At 41.6% G+C, this 21,471-nt stretch overlaps 1 protein-coding gene across 2 annotated transcripts in view; it reads right to left on the bottom strand.

Moving 5' to 3' along the window:
- LOC133491619 (calpain-5-like) overlaps positions 1 to 21,471 on the bottom strand; it is a 44,533-nt gene that overhangs the window by 1,434 nt on the left and 21,628 nt on the right. Inside the window, exons 6-13 of one of the 2 annotated variants that reach the window (XR_009792444.1) lie at positions 20,929 to 21,122; positions 17,899 to 17,976; positions 15,871 to 16,066; positions 14,644 to 14,766; positions 14,122 to 14,318; positions 12,945 to 13,066; positions 12,686 to 12,822; positions 288 to 362 (exon numbers count right to left, since the gene is read on the bottom strand). Coding sequence is in view for 1 of the 2 variants with exons in the window: in XM_061802971.1 (XP_061658955.1) it covers positions 12,161 to 12,343; positions 12,686 to 12,822; positions 12,945 to 13,066; positions 14,122 to 14,318; positions 14,644 to 14,766; positions 15,871 to 16,066; positions 17,899 to 17,976; positions 20,929 to 21,122 (1,230 nt within the window). In the remaining variant the exon portion in view is untranslated. Of the gene's footprint in view, positions 1 to 287; positions 363 to 12,160; positions 12,344 to 12,685; positions 12,823 to 12,944; positions 13,067 to 14,121; positions 14,319 to 14,643; positions 14,767 to 15,870; positions 16,067 to 17,898; positions 17,977 to 20,928; positions 21,123 to 21,471 lie in introns of those variants that run through there. The other variant, XM_061802971.1, reaches the window with a different exon arrangement.

The following is a 21,471-nucleotide window of genomic DNA, read 5'->3' as shown; positions in this document are numbered from 1 at the left end:
TTCCAATAAATTGGAACCAAAGTTAGAAGAGTTGTACAGACAAATGTCAGAATTAGGGATACTCGCAGTTAGCAGAGCCCATTTAAAATATCCGTTGGGATTTGCCTAGTTTTACTTTTGAGCTTGGAAGCACGTTAACAACAACATGCTAATCCATTAAGATTCCTACTTTACATCATCGATTTGAACACCACGCTAACACATTAGCAACTAATTTGCCACTGTGTGGGCGCGCGTCTTTGCTAATGATATGCTAACGCATGCTAACGGAAACGATTACGACTCACGTGGCAAGAAGTGCGGGCGCGTTTCACTCTTGATGGAGCGGCTTCAAGACCTCCCATTATCGTCCATAAGCGGCGCTGGGAAAGAAAGAAAGAAAGAAAGAAAGAAAGAAAGAAAGAAAGAAAGAAAGAAAGAAAGAAAGAAAGAAAGAAAGAAAGAAAGAAAGAAAGAAAGAAAGAAAGGTGATACACATTTGTTACAACTACCTTAGCTCCTGTGAGATGAAAAGGAAATTTCATAAATCTACGAATATTAATGATTTAGGTCAATCAAAGGTAGCTATTTTGCTATTTTTAACTTTTTATAGTTATTTCAGGAGTGATAAAAGTCAAAAAATACAAGACAATATATGGAGAAAAATACAATGATATTTTTATTACATGATTAAAAATATATTTTTTGTCCTGCTGATTTCCTGAAATTTAAAGCATTTAACTACAAAAAGGAATATGCAATGCTGAAATATTATTGAAATACAATGTATTTTTGTAACATTACAAATATTATGAAGTACCCTATTGCAGTCATAATCATAGTTAACGGAATGTTTAGTCTCCTGAATGTAATGTTGCTCATTCATTATAATTTATACGTAATAAGACTAACTATATATAAAAAAATACAATAAAGTGAAAACAGAAATAACGTGGAATGTTAACATTATTAATAGTTATTTACAAAAATAAGAAACAATGTACTGGATGATCAAAGTGATTTGGAGTAAAGGATTTAAAAAATATAATAACAGAAAATAATATAATAATAATATATAAGATATATAATAATATAATTAAAAAATGAATGTATTTCTTGAAATGTGATTTACAATAAAAATCTGACAAAAACAGGAATAATGACTTCAAATGCAACTGAGTAATGAACCATTTGTATTTAATTATGTACAATATATTATAATGAATAATTATACACAAATTTCCTACTTTTGGTCATAATTTTGCCCGCAGGAAACGCACAGGCCAATTATGTGCATCGTAACCCCTGCCATGTGACACAAAGCATCCAATCTTGGGTCGGCTTTGTGCGTGCCTGAACGATTGTGAGGAAGAACGCGAGCTACTTTTGTATTTTTAAATTAGAAAACAGCATTTTTTTGTTGTTGTTGTTCCTATCAGTTTCGGTTGTTTGTAAATGACGATGTTCTTCAGTCATTGGTGACAGGTAAATATTCCTCTGCGAATTTCCAAGCATTTTGCACATCATAATTACATTGAACTTGACGCTCGCCTGGAGGTGTCCATGCAGTTTAATGAAGTCTTTTTTTTAAGAGCTGGCCAATGACCACAGAGCCAGCGTAAGAGGCTTTGGCCTAAAGCTGCGGCCACTGTGAACCGCGAGTCGATCTGGCCTGTGGTGGTGAGCAAAAATCTTCAGTCGTGACCCACCAACCACCGACATCACACCCCCCTTACCTCTCAATATGTAGACTCCTCTTATTGTCTCTCCTGGTGGTCTCCAGTCTGTCCCCGAGACACGTCCCAGTTCAGAAGATGGTGGATGGCGCTAGATGCTTTCTGCCTTTCAAGATTTTGTGTTAAACCCTCTTTGAAGATCCGTACTAGGTCTGACAAGGGGGTCTTTGAGGAGTTTTGCGGTGCAGGGTCAGGGAAGGAGTTGTCCAGACTCTCGCTGAGTCTCATTCATGGCTGCTGATCCTGATTAAAATTGTGGTGGGTGGAGCTTGTGGGTGAGGTGGAAGAGGTGGAGGGGGTGGTTTTGACTCCGTTACAACATCGTTAACTAGACTTCGACCTACTGCGGAATCTTGACTTTTTCGGCTAGAGATGGGTAAGGTAGCTACAAACTGGGATCAAGTACTGGGCTTTTGAATAAGATGCATCAATCCATCCATCCATCCATTTTCTATCACTTTACCGGGTTGGGTCACGGGGGAAGTAGCTTCAGCAGGGATACCCAGACTTCCCATTCCCCAGCCACTTCTTCCATCTCTTCTGGAGGGATCCCTAGGTGTTCCCAAGCCAGCCGAGAGACATCGTTTCTCCAACGTGTCTTGGGTCGTCCCGGGGTCTCTTTCCTGTGGGACATGCCCGGAAGACCTCACCAGGGAGGCGTCAGGGAGGCATCCGGATCAGATGCCCCAGCCACCTCATCTGGTCCTCCTCTCAATGCGGAGGAGCAGCTGCTCGACACTGAGCCCCTCCCGGATGACCGAGCTTCTCACCCAATAGAATAGGATCGCTCAAGTAAAAATACAAGTAATTAAAGTGAAAGTACTCAAGTACTGGATAATTGGTAAGTATTATTTTTTTAAATCAGAGCATGAACGCCAAATAGACAAAAACAGAAAATAGAATTGTGCCATTAAGACAGCGCGAGGGTAAAGTCTCTCTGACTAATAAAAATAATGAAAAAAAAAAATAGCACAAGCAATAACTGTCAAATAAAAATAAAAGTAGCTAGCGGAATGTACAGTAACTCAATGTGACCGAGTCAAAGTGCAGTTTGTTAATGAGTCCGTGATCAAGCCCCTTTTAAATTTTGCCAGTACAAACAGCGAGCCAAAAGAATTGCGAAAATCTGCTAATAATTTCAGATTCCAACAATATTTAGTAATTGTGCAAAGATCCCACGAGATGCTGGCAGAGCACTTAAGTGGAGAGGATCATAAAGCATCAGCGCCATGCTTTTATGACACCGAAGTTGCATTGTTCAACACAATCAAATCAAATCGCGCGAGGCTCATCAATGCTATGAGCTAGCATGGTAGCCTGAATATTAGAAATTGTTTGAAAAAGTGACAATGTCACCTTCAAAGCCAACGAATCCGCTAGGAGCTAGCAACTTCCAAGTGTGTTTTGCTTTAACTTTGCCGTTCTTTTTCTTCTTCTTCTTCTTCCAATTACATACGCGCATGAATTTGAAAAAGCAGAGAGAGCTACATCACATAAAAACCTTCCTTCCTTTAACTCTTGTAGGTTTGTTATCATGTGGGCCGTTCCAGTCCAAAATGAAAATGTAGGTCACATATTGCGCCAATCGTCTTAGTTGGGGCCTTTTGAACGGAATCATTCCTTACTCAATGCCAGTGTTTGTTCCGCTTCCTATAAGTGGCTTTGTGGTGTCTTTCGCCTCCTTTTGGATCATTTTTAAGGGGACTTTTGGTTGAGATTATTGGAGCCACTGAGCGGTAGAGTGGGCTAACTCTAATTTGGGCGCTATGCATTTAAAGTTTTACGGCAGCGAGAGGTTTTCTAGTTTTCGGCGAGTGAATGTATATGCTTCTCTTGGATACTTCTTTCTGCAAGAATCGTGGTTTTCTTCTAATTTCCATGTTTCGCCAAATAAGACGATTCTGGACTTTGGATCAGGCTGCTAATAATTCAACTACTTGTGGTAAGCTAAGCTTTAGTGGAAAATTAAGAAGTTTTCGATCAAGGCTGTAATATACGAAGGAAGAAATGTATTTGTTTTAGCGTAATAAGATATGACTATGAACCAAAAATTCAGTGTAAGGGTACCAGAGAAAACTAAAAAAAAAAAAAACATGTGATTAGATGAAAATCAGGTTTGATGGGAATTTCAATATTGTTTTAATTATACAATTGTCATTTTGCAAAAACAAATGGTACTTTTATGACAGATAAGTGTCAATATTATTAAAAAGGTTTTTCTATAATTATATAGTTTTACAATGTTTATATATATTTAATATTTTATTTTCCATCTATATTTTATTTTATAGATATTTGTATATTTTATATTTTATTTATTATATATATTTTATTTTATATTTTTGATATAGTTTGAATTTTTAAGCAAAATAAAAGCATAAAATTGTGATCTTATGTGAAAAAATATTTGAGACAGTTCATTTTTTTATACAAGCATAATTTGATGAAAATAAAGACATGCATGCTTTCGGAAAATTGCATCATTTCACAGGAATCGATTTGTAATATTGTGAGTGTAAAGCTGCAATAATATTTCCAAAAATATTGAACATTTTGATGATGAACGTTGTACGTTTTTGTGATAAATGTGTTTTAGGGGAGTAGTGTTTAGGGAAGTAGTTGTACTTTTATGTGAAAATAAAATCCAAACTTTATAAGAAAAAACACTGGAACACTGAGAGACTGCTATGGGTGGTACTTCCTGTGAGGAGCGTGGCCAGCCCACTGCATTTTGGACATTGAAGGACCAAGTACTTAAGTGCTGAATGTGTCATTTTCCAGTTTGTTGAGCATTGTTCCACTGCATCCTGGGATACTCCGCTGCTGTGCGTAAGTTTAGTGTAGAGCGAGCCCTTGTCACAGTGAGCCTGTGCCTCTTTAGTTTGACCATGTCTTGTCGTGTTTCTTAGTTGGCCTCATAGTCAACGGTCCTATTTTATGTTTCCGGACCTTGCCACTTGTCTAGCGTTTTTGTGCTTCTACTTATTTTGGACTTCCTTTTATTATTGACCTGTTTTTGGAATAAAACCACTCTGAACATTATGCCTTTGGGTCTGACCCCGTGCCTCTGGTTCATGAAAGAGAAAAAAATCATCGTTTTACACCAAATTCATAACGTTTCAAATTATACAAGATAAAAGTCGTAACATCTTGATAATTGTACGCACAACATAATTTCTGGTCAGCAAATATTATTGGACTTTCCACATAAAGCGCCCCAAACCCCCCCCAAAAACACATCAAACTTTTTTTGGTCATATTCTCATTAAAGAAAAAGATTTTCAGTTTTATTTCAAAGTCATGCCACAAGTTGACATTAAATACAAATGCAAAAAGAAAAAGTAAAATGTGATTTTTTTTTTTTCTCCCCAGATCGTAGCTATAAAATAAGCACAGTGTAACCGAGAAGTGAAAGCACGCCCATCGATAAATAAACGGAGAAGACACAAAGAAGCACACAGTATACGACGGACGAGTATAGCTCTCCGATAGCTAATCATACCAGCTTTAGCGCGAGGTAAAGGGGATATACATATAGAGATATACTGTATATATATTTATATATGTACCGTGTATAGATATATCAAATCAACCAGGCTATAAAATATTGATAAAAGGTCTTCTAGAAGTGTCACCATGCAGTAAGAATTTCCAGTCTCGAGAACGATCACGAGGTCGTTCCCGTCCCGAATATGCCGCGATGACGTCGTCGTCGATTGGATTGCACGTGCGGTTTTGGCGCGGCGGGACGCGACGTCGGCCAGCTAGATTTCCGGAACGGAGAAGAAAATGCGCATCCTCTGACGGTGTTATTTTACGTCTGAGAATAAAGTCAACATCGGCAGGAAAGTTATGGCGGAATTTTACAAAACAGTTGTCATTTCAAGAGAATAAATATTATCTTTAGGAGAATAAAGTCAGAATTTCAAGAGAATCAAGTCGTACATTTTGATGGCTAAGATTGTAATTTTTCCGGACTAAAGTTGTCAAGTTACAAGAAAAAATATATATAATATCATTATATCAATAATATCATTTCAAGAGAATGAAGTCAGAATTTTTTATGGTAAGAAAATCATCATTTTACAGTTTTGAGGATAGTCATGAATTTTTCTTGCATAAAGTTGTCATTTCAAGATGAGGACAAGGCTGTAATTTCAATTGTAATTTCACGAAAAAAGTCATTATTTTACGAGAATAAAGTAATCATTTCTTGTGAATAAATCCCAAATAAAATTTTAAAAGAACACTCGTGATTTTATGGGAACCATTAACATTTTTTATGAGAAAAGAGATATTAAAAATTCTCATAATATTCAAATTATGACACTTTCCCTTCAAAAAAAAGTACGACTTTACTCTCATAATATCGCACATATTTTCTCATTTTCTTGGTCTCATTTGATTACGTCTCATGTAAAGTAATATTAACTAATACATGAAAAAAAAATCGAGGAAAGTTTTTCAACAATGAGTTGCCTTTCCCATATACTAATAAGTATACAAGCGTATTCTCTGAAGGTTACAAAAAAAAATGTTTCATGTGATATTTCAGCTTTGCGTGCTTTTCATGCAGCAGGATGCGACGTGGCCACCGCTTTCAACACGCGACAAGCCACAAAAAAAATCACCCGAGCTAGCGACGTACGCAATTCCTCTGAATGACCGGCAGAGGTAGTGAGAAACAGCATCGGCGCCGGCTGGCCCGCGTCGAGCGGCGATCCGCACGTGGCCCGATCGCGGCTTCGTTTATACACACACGACCGGTTATTTATTAATAATAATAATAATAAAAAAAAACAGTCCAAATGCATGCGCAAGTGCAACACGAGCCTTGTGTGTTTATCAAAGTAGCAATAGCGCATTTGCAATGTAGCTTCTTTCGTTTTTTTTCTTTTTTAAAGAGCTCCAAAATATAAATATAGATATTTTGCCGTGGATTCAAAGGCGTTTTTGCTACATGCACTGGAATTCGCGTGTAAAAAAAGTCACGGCAGCCGCTTGGCACGGAGAGAAAAAGGAAACTCGGGTACTTTCCGACAGCGTTTTATACATGACGGCGAAATCCAACGAGAGAAAACAAAATGTCGTAAACGGCTTTTCAAAATGGAAATCATCAATAAGATTCAGAGTTTCAGTTTTTCATATCGGGAATAATGCTTGTCTCCCTGTGTTACATGTCTACAAAGGAGTATTAAGGTCAGATAGTCATGTTACAAGTCGAAAAGTCGTAAAGTTATGAAAACATGTCGCAAGTCAATATAGTGAGAAAACTCTCAGAAGAATACGAGAAAATATTCACGAGAAAAACTGAATTTTAAAAGCATACAAATAAAAATGGGACAATTTGAGTCCGAGCATTTTGTAATATTTGTAATTCTACAATTCATAACATGATTTTATGATCATTGAATCGTAATTTTTACAAGAATAATGTGACTTTACAGGGGGAAAAACACATCAAATTTTTTTCCTCGAGAATAGAACAATTCAATGGGAAATGTTAGCGTTTTACAACATTAAGTTGTCATATTTAATATTTAATAATTAAAAAAGAATTTCAATTGATGAATAAATCATTCTGAAAGGACTACATTTTCCCAGCAAATTCCATAATCCCAATTAGAAAAAAAATATTTATGGAAAATAAAATTACAGAAGCAAATATTCCAATTATATTAAAACTAAAAGTAGAATTTTAAATATTACAAAGATTGATGTAAATATGTTGTATTTTTTTCCCTGATATTATGAGATTATGCTATGATTTACAGATTCTGCCGTAGTATTCAAATGTGTTTCTTAAATTAAAACTTCATCCACATTGTAATCCAACGACTCTGCATTTATTACAATGTCAGATATCCACATTTTCATAAGATTACGACTTTTCTTCTTTCCAGGGTGCCACTAACGCTCCTTCGTACTTTGCATTAGCTGTATTATTGGCATATCGCGTCCATACAAATCAACAAAAGGCGACTCCAATTTTTTTTGTCTTTTTAAATGAATAATACATGAATTCAGTAAACTATGGCAACACTTTAAAATGGCACATGCATCAGTTTAGGGAAGGTTTATCATCCAGAAAGCAAATAATAAGACTAAGATGGCACATGAAGGACTTGGCAGGTCATCGTTCCACAATTTAGTGTGATGCCCGTTTCCTTTCTTTCACATTATTCCAAAAATAAAGGCCTCGCCCCATTTGCAGTTAAGTCTGCCACTACTTCCAGAATAACCTTCTCTGTAATGTAAACCCTGATTAAATCTACCCCCAAAGCGTGCTTATTATTCATAGTAGGGCATTTATTCATTATTTTTTTGGCACCAATAATCTACGGAAATTAAACCCAAATTTTTGGGCGGCTCTACTTAACTTCGCGCCTTACTCAAGAACCCTTTCAGCCTCCAGAATGTTGGCGCTGCCATCGCAGACGGCATTTTGTGTCCCTTTTCCAATGCAACAACCGCAACGGGAGGGAAGATTTAGCACCTAAACGGCGTCGCGAAAGCGCCGCGACGCAGACGCCATCAATCCAGCGCGTTGATATGATGATCAAATGACAGCAGCGAGCGCCGGCGGCCGTGCTCAACGACTACCGTGACCTCATGGGAAAAAATAAAAGAATAAAAAAAAGCAAAAGCATGATACACTTTGGACGGTACCGTACAAAGATGTGGGAAAGAAAAAAAAAACATTTGTAAAGATGCTGTACACCAGAGGTGTGTTCGAGTGCGCTCGCATACAGTAAATGCCACGTAAGTGTATAACAGTTCAAGTATTGGCGGGTGGGTTAAAAAAAAAAAAAAAAAAAGCTAATTGGTGAGGAGCAAACGGGAGATGTTTTTCTTACATTCAACATAAAAGATTTGTATTTGGGGGAATAATGTAGAGAATTTAGGGAAGGGCGTAGCGATCAGTTGAGTCGTTGGTTGTTACAAGTCTGTCCAATGAGAACCATCGATTGGTAATTATCTTGAGGTCATCGACATAAAAAAGCCTAAAAAAGCCGCGCAAAATTGCAGCTTCAGAGCGTTCCGTGAACGGAAGACCAGACATTTAGCCGCCAGTCGCCTTTGATACAGCTCTCGGACAACCTCAAAAGGACAAGCGTGGCGGAAAATAGCAGCTTTTCCAGCTGCTTTTCGAAGATTAGAGATAAAAGGGGCAACGGACAGCAGATATGAAAATTGTTAAAAATTGACGTGAAGAGAAGATCAGACATTTATTCGTTGTTGCCTTTTATAGAGTCTCTAGTGCAGCTGCGATGCCACCGAAACTGGAAAATCGTCAGGTCGACTTTCATTCCGTGCCGCAATTTGTGATTATAAACAGCACCGACATGCGGAATGCAGAAGTACTAATTAAGCGGGGGCTACCGATGCTGTCCCACCTATCACGCAGCTCCGAGGGCGCCTCTGAAGCCGAAAAATTCCCAGATTGATTTTTTACAAAATGGGGGAAAAAAAAAAAATACGACGATAGTAAATTGCCGTAAAACACGAGAGTAGACGTTTATTTGTCTCGGTCCCTGCACTGATACTACCTCTGATTCCGGAAAATTTAGGGTGAACTTCCATTTCAGTCTCCTCTTTCCCCACAGTACGCCCCCCCCCTTTATACATGGCACTGGCACTGAAAAAAAGGTGTAAAATACTTCTAAATACTACACCGTCCCGCCTCTGCTACAATTCCAATAATACCTCTGAAGCCAGACGAATTTCAGGTTGAATATTGAAAAAAAAAAAAAAAAAAAAGATGACATAAAGTTTCAAAGTGCAAGTTATCAAATTGTCTAGGGAACGTGAAAGGGGTTAGAATCGAATTAATTGCTGAATTTAATGCCCGTCCCTGTAAAGAAATCATCAGTATACAAAGTACAAGTTACTGTTCCATGAAATATCTACGAAAAGGACTCCAACGTTGCATTTTTTTTTTAAGGAGCCAAACAAGGACTGAAACCATCATGGCACTGTTTGCTTGGCAGGGTTTTCACCTTCTTCACGACCTTCCCGCACCAAAAAATAATTAAAAAAAAAGTGGGTGTGTTCCCCATAAATGGTCATCTTGCCGGGTTCACGACCGTTCCTCACGCAAGCAGATATACATTCGCCCAAATGCACAAGCGTAAGTAGCGCACACACACACAGTGTCAGGCAGTGGTGTTGCCATTAAGAAGATGATGTGGCACAGGGGGTGGTGGTTCATCGCTAGGCTCGAGTCCAAGTGCCAGTTTGAAAGGGTTACAAAGGAGCGGGAGGGGGCTGGCTGGCTGGCTGGCTGGCTGCTCTTTGGTCCCGTAAAGCACTTGTTTAGGAGCGGGGAGGGGGTGGTGGGGGTAGACGCCGGCTGCTAAGCTACGACCGCAGGGATGTCTTTCCAGGCCGTGCGGTTCGAAGATCGTCCATAGCGTCCGGCGGCTTGAACGTGAAGGAAGACGGGGAAAAGCGAGGTCTCGCAATTGCGGCTGTTGGCTTTTGTCTGAGGCGGGAGGGGGGTGGGGGGTGTTGGGTGGGGGTTTGGCGATGGCGCATGCTCCCCAAAAAACTGGACTGGAGCCACGGACATAAAATGCATTGTCAGCATATACGGGTAGAAAAGAGAAAGCAAGATGCTGCCGTGATAGAAAACAGGGTTTCCCAAACCGAGGGAAACCAGTCACGGAGTGCAACGAGGCTCCCCAGACTGTACTGTAGTGCGCGAGAGCCTCCCAGTAGGGTGCGTGACTTAAAAAGTTTCAGAAAGCCAGTCCGACGGTGCAAAACCAACATAGCTACATGCTAAACGGGAGGGGCTCACAGTTTTGGGGAAGATTGATGGGCCCCGCGGCAAGGTTTGGGAAACCCTGACCCAGACAAACATGGCGGCCACACGGACACGAAGACAGACAGCGAAAAAAAAAAAAAAACACCCGGCCCACCCTTTGACCCCAATTCACGTGAAAGACAGACAGACGCAGCCTTAAGGCAATGCATAGCCCTTGGAGACGTTGGCACATGCAGGGGAGTGCAGAAATGTCTGCATATGTAATAGATGTGCATCTCGTGTGGGTTTGATTTCGCACAATGAAAAAAGAAATCACCTAAAACATAAAGAAAGCGTTCTATTTTGGCCTTTTTTTGTTTTGTTCAACCGCAAAACCTACGACGCAACATGAGCAGCGACACTGAGAAAGGATATTTAAGTAAATAAAGGCCATTAAAATCTCTGTTTAAAGGTTGAAGAAATTGGCAAGAGAAATGGGGGGGGGGGGATTTAAAAAAATGAAGGACGGAGAGACAAATGCTGGGAGGAAAATGGTGACATGAACAGGGAAAGAAAAAAAATGGCAAGAGAAATGGGTAAGAAAATAAGGAGAAAAGATTACAAGAAAAAAATAGTTTAAAAGAAAAAAAATCTGTGAGACAATGGGAAATACAGTGAAGAAAATAAGTATTTGAACACCCTGCTATAGTGCAGGTTCTCCCACTTAGAAATCATGGCGGGGTCTGAAATTTTCATCGTAGGTGCATGTCTACTGTGAGAGAGATAATCCAGAAATCCCAATGTATGATTTTTTTTAACGATTTATTTGTGTGATACAGCTACAAATAAGTATTTGAACACCTGTCTATCAGCTAGAATTCTGACTCTCAAAGACCTGTTAGTCTGTCTTTAAAAGTTCAAGAACACCATCCCTACTGTGAATCATGGGGGTGGTAGCATCATGCTTTGGGAGGGGTTCTGCACATGGGACAGGATGACTGCAGTGTATTAAGGAGAGGATGACCGCGGCCATGTATTGTGAGATTTTGGGGAACAACCTCTTTACCTCAGAGGATTGAAGATGGGTCGTGGCTGCTGGGTCTTTCAACATGACAATGACCCGAAGCACACAGCCAGGACAACCAAAGACTGGCTCCGTAAGAAACATATCAAGGTTCTGGCGTGGCCGAACCAGTCTCCAGACCTAAACCCAATAGAAAATCTTTAGAGGGAGCTGAAACGCTGTGTTTCTCAACGACAGTCCAGAAATCTGTCTGATCTAGAGAAGATCTGCATGGAGGAGTGGGCCAAAATCCCTCCTGCAGTGTGCGCAAACCTAGTGAACAACTACAGGAAACGTTTGACCTCTGTAATTGCAAACTGAGGCTACCGTACCAAATATTAACATTTGTTTTCTCAGGTGTTCAAATACTCTTTTGCAGCTGTATCACACACAAAAAAAAAAATCATTAAAAAGTCATACATTGTGATTTCTTGATTTTTCTTTTTAGATGATCTCTCTCATGCACCTACGATGAAAATTTCAGACCCCTGCACGATTTCTAAGTGGGAGAACTCGCAATACAGCAAGGTGTTCAAGTACTTATTTTCTTCACTGTATAAAAACGGTGGGAGAATTGAACAAAAATCGGGCGAATGGGGGAACAGCGGACGGAGGAAAGGAAGAGAGTGGGGGTCAGATGTTGGTAAGAGTGGTGGAGGTGATGAGGCGCACAGTGAGCGTGCCGGGCAGATCGCTGTCCTGGCGACTGCCCTTGTCTCGCAGGTGCAGCGTGTGCTGCTCCTGACGCTCGTTGGGGTCGCTGAACATCACCACTTGACCCAGGAACGTGTCCACGATCATGTTCTTGTTGTAGATCTGCCGCAAAGGCCAGCCAAGAGAGACGGCGAAAGGAAGATCAGCAGGAAGTAGGGGAGGAGAGAGAAGAAGAAAGGGAATAAGAAATTGCAGCTTGAAAGAGAAATTCTGACGAGGAGCCCTGAATGAAGACATGTTGTACACTGATAGGTTAGCATATTCTGCTTGCCACCGATTGGCTATTTACTCGACACTTCTGACCATTTAAGTCAGCATCAATAACTGCGACCCTCGTGAGGATAAGCAACTCAGAAAATGGATGGATGGATGGATGGATTTAATGTCACATTTGTGTGAAAATTAATGTTCTGCACATTAGGTAGCCACAAAGTCAGGCCTCACCTCGATGTGGACTCCCTCTTTGGGCTTCTTGCGGTAGAACAGACCCTTGATGTCAAAATTGGGGCACCGGGTGTCCTTGTGAACCGGCGAGCGGACCCTCTCACCTTCGCAGGTGATGATCACGTACGGGTCTACCGCTTTGGAGACAAGACAAAGTCAGATCGTTTGACCGGGCACGCCAAAAGGAGCAGCACGATGTCCATTGAATTAAAGCACTATTGAATTTTTCAAGCGCATGCGTGTGGGTGTTTGTGTCTACCTCCGTTGGAATCCTGTCCCTGCAGCCCCTCGGCGTTGATAACGTGTACCTGGGTGACCAGCTGAGGGTAGCCGCACATGCCCGTCCAACATGTCTGAGGAGGTTCGTCCAGGGTCAGCTCTCTGAAGTCAACCGGGAGTGCATGTCATTGTGCGTCCCGCCAGCAGAGGTCACTCTAAGCTAATATTGGGTTACATTGATAGTCGCGCTTCCTCTGTGGTATGTATCCTGTTGAAATCCATCCATCCATTTTCTTAGCCGCTGATCCTCACGAGGGTGGCGGGGAGTGCTGGAGCCTATCCCAGCTGTCAACGGGCAGGATGCGGGGTACGCCCTGAACTGGTCGCCAGCCAATCGCAGGGCACATAGAGCTAAACAACCACACTCACAATCACACCTTGGGGCAATTTACAGTGTCCAATCAATGTTGTTGTAATGTTAATGTGGGAGGAAACTGGAGTACCCAGAGGAAACTCACGCAGGCACAGGGAGAACATGCAAACTCCACACAGGCAAGGCCGGGATCGAACCGGGATCCTCAGAACTGTGAGGCCAACGCTTTACCATCTGATTTACCGTGCTGCCTCCTGTTGAAATTCTTTGAATTTTCATTCGAAGTTGCCCGACCTTTTTTTTTTAAATTGATTTATTATATTTTTAATGAAATTTGATTTGGTAATTTTTTTATTAAGCTAAACAATATTTGCAATTATTTTTAATTTATATATGCAATTATTTTAAAAATTAATTTGGTTTGATTTTCATTTGAACTAATTTAAATGATGTTTGATGATCTACTTACTGATTTCAATGGAATTTTTATACTTTATTTAATTGATTCTTCTTTTCTTCCTTTCGGCTTGTCCCATTAGGGGTTGCCACAGCGTGTCATCTTAGATGAACGCATTTTTTTTTTAACTTGAATCAATTTCATGATTGATTTCATTTTTTAAAATTAATTTGATTTCTTATTTTTTTTCAGTTCTTATTATATATGTCCATAATTAGTACAGTGCTTAAAAATGGCAATCATTTCTTTCAATCAATTCAACTAGATTAGTTTTAATTTTAATTGAATTTAAATCCTCACAATATGTCCAATGAGAAATGTTTAAAAATGGCGATTTGGTATTCCATTTTAATTTGGTAGTGGACGTGAAGTACGCGGGGGCTTTACCTGCAGTCCGAAGGCACGTCGGTGAAGACGCGGAGCAGGAAGTCTCCCTGCTGGCCCGGGTCGAAGGTGGTGGGGATGATGACGTAGCGGCCCTCCTTCATCTCCTTCCTGAGGAAGACGCAGCGCGAGTTGATGTAGATGGAGCCCGCCACCTTCTGCTGGGCTGAGTGCATGCGGTATTTGCGGTTCACCTCCACCTGAGGGACCGAAGCGCACGGTGGATTTTACGATGTTGGCTGTACCAAAGGGGCTCGCAGTATAATCAATCTTAGTCTTTGAATGCATATTATTTTATTGAAATGAATGTGTAGCATTTAAATGTGAATTGCTCTGTTTTATGTTTACGCTAACTTATTATTTTTCTCATTACCGATTGCATTTCACCACAACAGTTCTTATGAACGAACACTCTCGGCTAAAACGTCTCACATCTCAGTCCGGTCTCATCAGATAATCTTGTGTTTTTTTTTAAATTTGAAAATGTTAGCTAATGAATTATTTTCCTTTTTTTTTTTTTTTTACCTGGTGGATATCGAAACCTATGGCGAGGTTCTCCCCTTTCCCCTCGTTGGGAGTGGCTCTCTTCTCCTTCTGCTGCAAGCAGATCAGCACCTCGTCCTCCACCTTCTTCACGTCAAACACGTACTGGGGGAAGGAAGGATGAAAGGAAGGAAGGAAGGAAGGAAGGAAGGAAGGAAGGAAGGAAGGAAGGCAGGGAGGAAGGAAGGTAGGCAGGCAGGCAGGCAGACAGGGAAGGAGGAAGGAAGGAACGTAGGGAAGGAGGCAGGAAGGAAGGAAGGAAGGAAGGAAGGAAGATAGGAAGACGGGGAAGGAAGGAAGGAAGGCAGGCAGGTAGGCAGGAAAGGAGGAAGGAAAGAAGCAATGAAGGAAGGAAGGAAGGCAGGTAGGGAGGCAGGAAGGAAGGAAGGAAGGAAGGAATGAAGGAAAACAATAACATTCAGTGTACAGTGATTCTTAAACATTAAACATCACCTTGAGTTGCATCTATTCAACCAATGATTTTCATATTTAAACGAGCCTCAGACCACAGGAAAACTTGCCCCCCGTGGTTAAAATAAATAAATAAATAAATAGAAATAAACTACAAAATAAAAAAATTAGTTAAGTAGCCCCTGCTCCATTGACCAAGGCAGCACACCCACATGAGGGGTCTGGAGGTAATTGGCATTGTTAAATTATTTGATTAAAGAAGAAATCCAATGAAAATGAAATTAAAATTGAATTGAAAACACATCACATGAAACGCTTTAAAAAGTGTATCAATAATGAAAAAAAAAATCAAACTGCATTAAAATATACAATTAAAGCAAAATGAAATGAAATGATGTTAAAAGCTAAATGAAATAGTACGCGTACATATATATATATATATATATATATATATATATATATATATATACAAAATCTGATTAAAATAAACAAAAATGTGTGACATCACAACTTCAATAATCAATATACAAAAATAAAACATGAAAGCAAATTAAATTAAAATACACCAAAACATAATCTAAGTCAACAGATCAAAATGCATTTGAATCAAGTAAATTAATTGTTACAATTAAATGAAATCCAAATGACATGAAATACATCTGATCAAATTAAATTAAAAATAAATAAATCAGAATAACATTAAATAAAAAAAATGAATAAATAATACTAAAAAATAAATGTGATAAAATTCTGCATCAAATGAAAATGACGTGAAATGGATACGATCGAAAAGAGTACCTGAGGGTTCTGGAGGAAGGTGGCCTTGTGATTGATGCAGCCGCCTGAACGGTTGCGCAGGGGCTCCTGGCGGTGGACCCAGGAGCCCCGCATCACCTCCTCCTCCCACGTCTTGTGGATGCTCAGGTACGACGTGTTGATGAGGCGGCAGAGGATCAGGTCGGTGAAGTACTGGCAGAAGTCGTCGAACGTCATCCTGGAGAGAGAGCGCGCAAGGGGAAGCTAGGAGATATTACATAAGACAAAAAGCATTTTGCCACTTTTGTGCTACACTGTAACATAGACATTACTCAATGTTTTATCTGAAATTATTCCAGATATTTACATTTGAAATAAATCACACCAAGTTTAATCAAATTAATAACATTGTGCACAAAAAAGTCATATCAAAGCACTTGAGATGAGCAGATGACAATACTGAGATTAATGACATTAACAGCAAACAATTGACAATTTTCAAGCAAAAAGAAAAAAAAAATTATGATAACATGAAGAAAAGTTCAAAAATGACTTTACCTGTCATTTTGTTATGCCTCTCCACACAATTGTAAATATATTAGTCTAACAGCATTTTCGTCAAATTGTTGAAATCATTTATTAAAAATGTCATTTTTGTGGGAAAGGCCCCACGGTGGATCAAGCTGGTAAAGCTTTGGCCTCGCAGTTCTGAGGGCCCGGGCTCGATCCCGCCTGTGTGGAGTTTGCATATTCTCCCCGTGCCTGCGTGGGTTTTCCCAAATCCCAAAAACATAAAACATTAATTGGACACTCTAAAATTGCCCCAAGGTGTGATTGTAAGTGCGGCTGTTTGTCTCTATGTGGCCTGCGATTGGTAAGCAACCAGTTCAGGGTGTACCCCGCCTCCTGCCTGTTGACAGCTGGAATAGGCTCCAGCACTCCTGTGACCATTGTAAGGATAAGCGGCTCAGAAAATGGATGGATGGATGAATATCTACATTAAAATGAGATCCTGTAACATAGACTGCATTGTAGGCAAGGAAGGAAGGAAGGAAGCTAAGCAAAGAGGGTGGGAGGGAGGGAGGGAGGGAGGGAGGGAGGGAGGAAGGCAGGCAGGCAGGCAGGCAGGGAGGGAGAGAGGAGGGAGGAGGGAGTGAAGGAAGGAGGGTGGGAGGGAGGTAGGGAGGCAGGAAGGAAGGAAGGAAGGAAAGGAGGGAGGCAGGAAGGAAGGCAGGGAAGGAGGAAGGAAAGAAGGAAGGAAGGAAGCTAAGCAAAGAGGGAGGGAGGCAGGGAGGGAGGCAGGAAGGTAGGAAGGAAGGACGGAAGGAAGGCAGGCAGGCAGGGAGGGAGGGAGGGAGGGAGGAAGGAAGGAAGGAAAGAAGGAAGGCAGGCAGGCAGGCAGGGAGGAGGGAGGGAGGGATTGAGGGAAGGAGAGTGGGAGGGATGTAGGGAGGCAGGAAGGAAGGAAGGAAAGGAGGGAGGCAGGAAGGAGGAAGAAAGGAAGGAAGGAAGCTAAGCAAAGAGGGAGGGAGGGAGCCAGGAAGGAAGGAAAGAAGGAAGGAAGGAAGGAAGGAAGGAAGGAAGGGAGGCAGGGAGGGAGGGAGTGAGGGAAGGAGGGTGGGAGGGAGGGAGTGAGGTAGGGAGGTAGGAAGGAAGGAAAGAAGGAAGGCAGGCAAGGAAGGAAGGAAGGAAGGAAGGAAGGAAAGAAGGAAGGAAGGAAAACAGGTAGGTAGGCAGGAAGGAAGGAAGGCAGGCAAGGAGGGAGGGAGGCAGGAAGGAAGGAAGGGAGGAAGGTAGGTAGGAAGGAAGGAAGGAAGGCAGGTCGGGAGGAAGAGAGGAAGGAAGGCTCCTTATGGACGTATGGATGAGTATCTACATGAAATTGAGATACTGTAACAGAGGCGACATTAAAGTGTAGAAATGTCCCCACCGCTCCCACCCCAAAGTCAGCCCACCCGAAGTGAACCTGAACACGATAAACGGTAAAAAAAAAACGGACTCGATGGTCGGACGCTTGTTAAAAAAATGACAAACGACAGTACGCATCGCACCGGCATTTATTTCCCTCACCAGAACTCGCCGTCGTCCTGCACGGTGACGCCCAGCTTCTCCCTCTCGCTCTTGCTCACCTTGTTCCACTCCTCCGAACTGCAACAACAACACGGGGGGATAAAAAAGGAAAAAAAAAAAAAAAAGCGAGAGAGTTGCATCTCATTGCGTCATGTGAATGTTTTCATCGCCGACGGACGGAGTTTATTCAACGTGCCGTCGCGAAACAGCAAGGGCAATGGCGTGGAAGCACCCCGCAGATGATTCACAGCCCCTCAGTAACAGCTTTTTCATCACAGCACACATAGATTATTCCGTGAGGGCGTGATTGAGCGAGCGGAGCGCAGGCTCTCTTTAATAAAACTCTCGTCTGTGGACCTCGTGAATTATTCAGGCTCCATTATCCCGCTTTAACAGCCGCCGCCTTGTTTTGTTTCACGAGCGGCTGATAACTTACAATTCGGAGATGGAACGCCGTCCAGGGAGCGACTTACGTCTAGGGGATTACTCGTCCCCCAAACCCATAGTGGAGACGGGGGCAATGTGCCCCCCAAAAAAGAAAAAGCCGGAAGGAAAAGTGGCCGTGACAAATAATTTTCCTGCAGGAAATATAGGATAAAAACCATAATGGTTTTGGAAAACAGTATAAGCTAAATATTCAATGAATTAGGTGGATAGGTGGTACATAGGAATACATCTAAATGAATTTAAATCTAAACAAAATCAAATATATGGTGCTTCGGTGGTAAAGCGCTGGCCTCACAGTTCTGAGGACCCGGGGTCAAATCCCGGTTTGCGTGTTCTCTCCATGCCTGCGTGGGTTTTCTGCGGGTGGGCACTCCGGTGTCCTCCCACATCCCAAAATCATGCAACAATAATTGGACACTCTAAATTGCCCCTAGGTGTGATTGTGAGTGCGACTGTTTGTCTCCGTGTGCCCTGCGATTGGCTGGCGACCATTTCAGGGTGTATCCTGCCTCCTGCCCGTTGACAGCTGGGTGGGATAGGGTCCAGTGCTCCCCGCGACCCTTGTGAGGATAAGCAGTGAAGAAAATGTGATGGATGGAAGTCAAATAGGTAAAAGTAAATTAAATGAAATCCAAACAACATCAAAATGTAATTCAATGAAATGGAGCTAAATCCAGCCATCCATCCATTTTCTTTTGCCGCTTATCCTCATGAGGGTCGCGGGGTACACCCTGAACTGGTCGCCAGCCAATCGCAGGGAACATGGAGAGAAACAATAGTCGCACTCACAATCACACCTTGGGGCAATTTAGAGTGTCCAATTAAAGTTGCATGTTTTTGGGATTTGGGAGGAAACCGGAGTGTCAAGAGAAAAGCCACGCAGGGACGGGGAGAACTGCATGCAAACTCCACACAGGCGGGGCCAGAATCGAACCCGGGTCCTCAGAACTGTGAGGCCAATGCTTTACCAGCTACCCCACCGTGCTGCCTCCTGTTGAAATTCTTTGAATTTTCATTTGAAGTTTCCTGAATATTTATTTATTTTTCTTAGAATTAATTTATTATATTTTTAATGAACTTTAATTTGGTACATTTTTTTATTAATCTAAACAATGTGTGCAATTAGTTTGATTTATTGTCATATGCAATTATTTAAAAAAATAATTTGATTTCATTTTTATTTGAAGAAATTCAAATGATGTTTGCGCCGCTCTTGAGCTAAAACATACTAAAAGAAAATAAAAATCTATTTTTGGGGGGTTGCTTTACAGGAAACATGCTTTTGTTCTTTTGTATTAAAAACATAATAATGACATTGTTTTTTGAAATGATATTAATAGGATGTGAACTGAGTTGAGCTCACCGCCACCAAAGTGCGCTCGTGTGTCGAGCCTAAAGGTCGCCCACCGCTGCTTTCAAGGCCCACTCAACTGAAGTTTGTCCAGGATTGTTTTGCCATCTGAGCTGGTCTCGTGCGGTTCTGACCCATCAGCTCGATCGCCCTGACATTTTTCATGGTCTCCACAGCATCTTCTTCCCGGTACCGCGTGGGTTAGATATGGCTCGGACGGCGCGCAACAGAAATGTGGGCGTCTAACTCGGGGAAGAAGCAATTCGCTTTTGACATTTTGGGAAATCGAATGAGCGGACTCGGCGGCGCTGGTGCGGGTCCAAACAAGGTCGCATTTAAAAAGATTACGGCCTTGTTTGTGTTGCTGGAAAGAGTTTCTGGTCAGACCAGCCGCGACAGCGACACGATTAGGATGGATGGATCAACCCCAGGCCCATTTATCAATGTTTTGTTTACCGCGGATGGAAATTTGCGGCACTTTCCCTCCTTTTTCCAGGAAAGGCTTTCAAGGAACTGTATTATAAAATACATTTTTAACATTTCTGTACCGCTTATCCTCATGCATGCTGGAGCCTAACCGAGCAACACTTTTGTCAAAATACCACAAAGATCCACCATTCTCACCATTTATACACCAAATGCTGCATATTGTCTTGCTTGTATTAATAGATTTGAGGGGCGGAGCTAAGGTGTTGTAACTAGACGAGCAGCTTCTACTTTTTACATTTAATTTTTTAAATTACACTCCATTTTTAAGGCTCTCAAAGCTGTTGCGAGGATGTCATAGGAACTACGGGTCACGAGTCACAGGTCTGGTTTTCATTACCACGACGGCTGGGGTTGAGCTAAGTGGTTGAGCAAGGCATGCGTCTTGAACTTGCAGAAGTGCAGCCCCAAATTTGGGAAAAAAAAGCAAAGAAATTTTCACTCGTGGAGGCAGCACTTCATGCAGAAACAGATAAACTTCCACGACGCAACCACGTTGACAACTTCATTGAGCAAGACGCTTATCAGAAGCTCAAGCTAATCTGTGCACCTGGCAATTTTCACTCTTGCGGGCAGCACTTCATAAAATTCTAGACATTCCCACCACCACCATCACAGCTTCACCATTTCTCAGAAGCCGCTGCAAGTCTTCCTTTCTGGTTTTGACAAAATGCTTCAAACTGTTCAAACTGTTTCAAAAGGTTTAGGACAGAGTTGTATTTTCCCGTCAATTTTTCTGCAATTACCTGTCGCTCCAAGGACCGCTCCACTCCTTCTCCCCCCAGGGGTTCCTCATGCGGATCATGTGCAGCTTCTCCGACTTGAAAAACGCCAGCAGCCCGTGACCCAGCCGCACTTTCCGGACGTCGGTCACGGCGTAGGCGTGGCCTTTCACCAGGCCGCAGTCCAGCCGTGCCTCCATGTCCTCGATTGTGGTTGCCTGGGAAACCAGACCAAGAATTTGCAGTTGTCGGCTTCATCGGTAGGTTGAAAGTATCTCTTTGAATTACTTGGTCATGAGTGCCCAGAATAATGATCTGTAACCTCATTTAACTAGTGAGGGGTGCCTCAGGGATGACTTCTCGGACCCATTTTATTGCTGTTTCTTTCATTTTCCTTTAATTACACATTTGTACGATTATTACAATATTGACCTACATTTTTTCAAAACACAATACTTTGACTGGGATCTTTTGGGACCAGTGTGTGGATTTGAGACTATCTTAGAACTGAATAACACTTGGTGAAGAAATTAATCGAATCCTAATCTTCTGGAAACCAACGTTTTG

This window comes from Syngnathoides biaculeatus, chromosome 18, assembly GCF_019802595.1.
Source record: "Syngnathoides biaculeatus isolate LvHL_M chromosome 18, ASM1980259v1, whole genome shotgun sequence".
NCBI classification, from domain to species: Eukaryota; Metazoa; Chordata; class Actinopteri; order Syngnathiformes; family Syngnathidae; genus Syngnathoides; species Syngnathoides biaculeatus.
The sequence above is the reverse complement of the archived record's forward strand: the minus strand, read 5'-3'. Positions and strand labels throughout refer to the sequence as shown.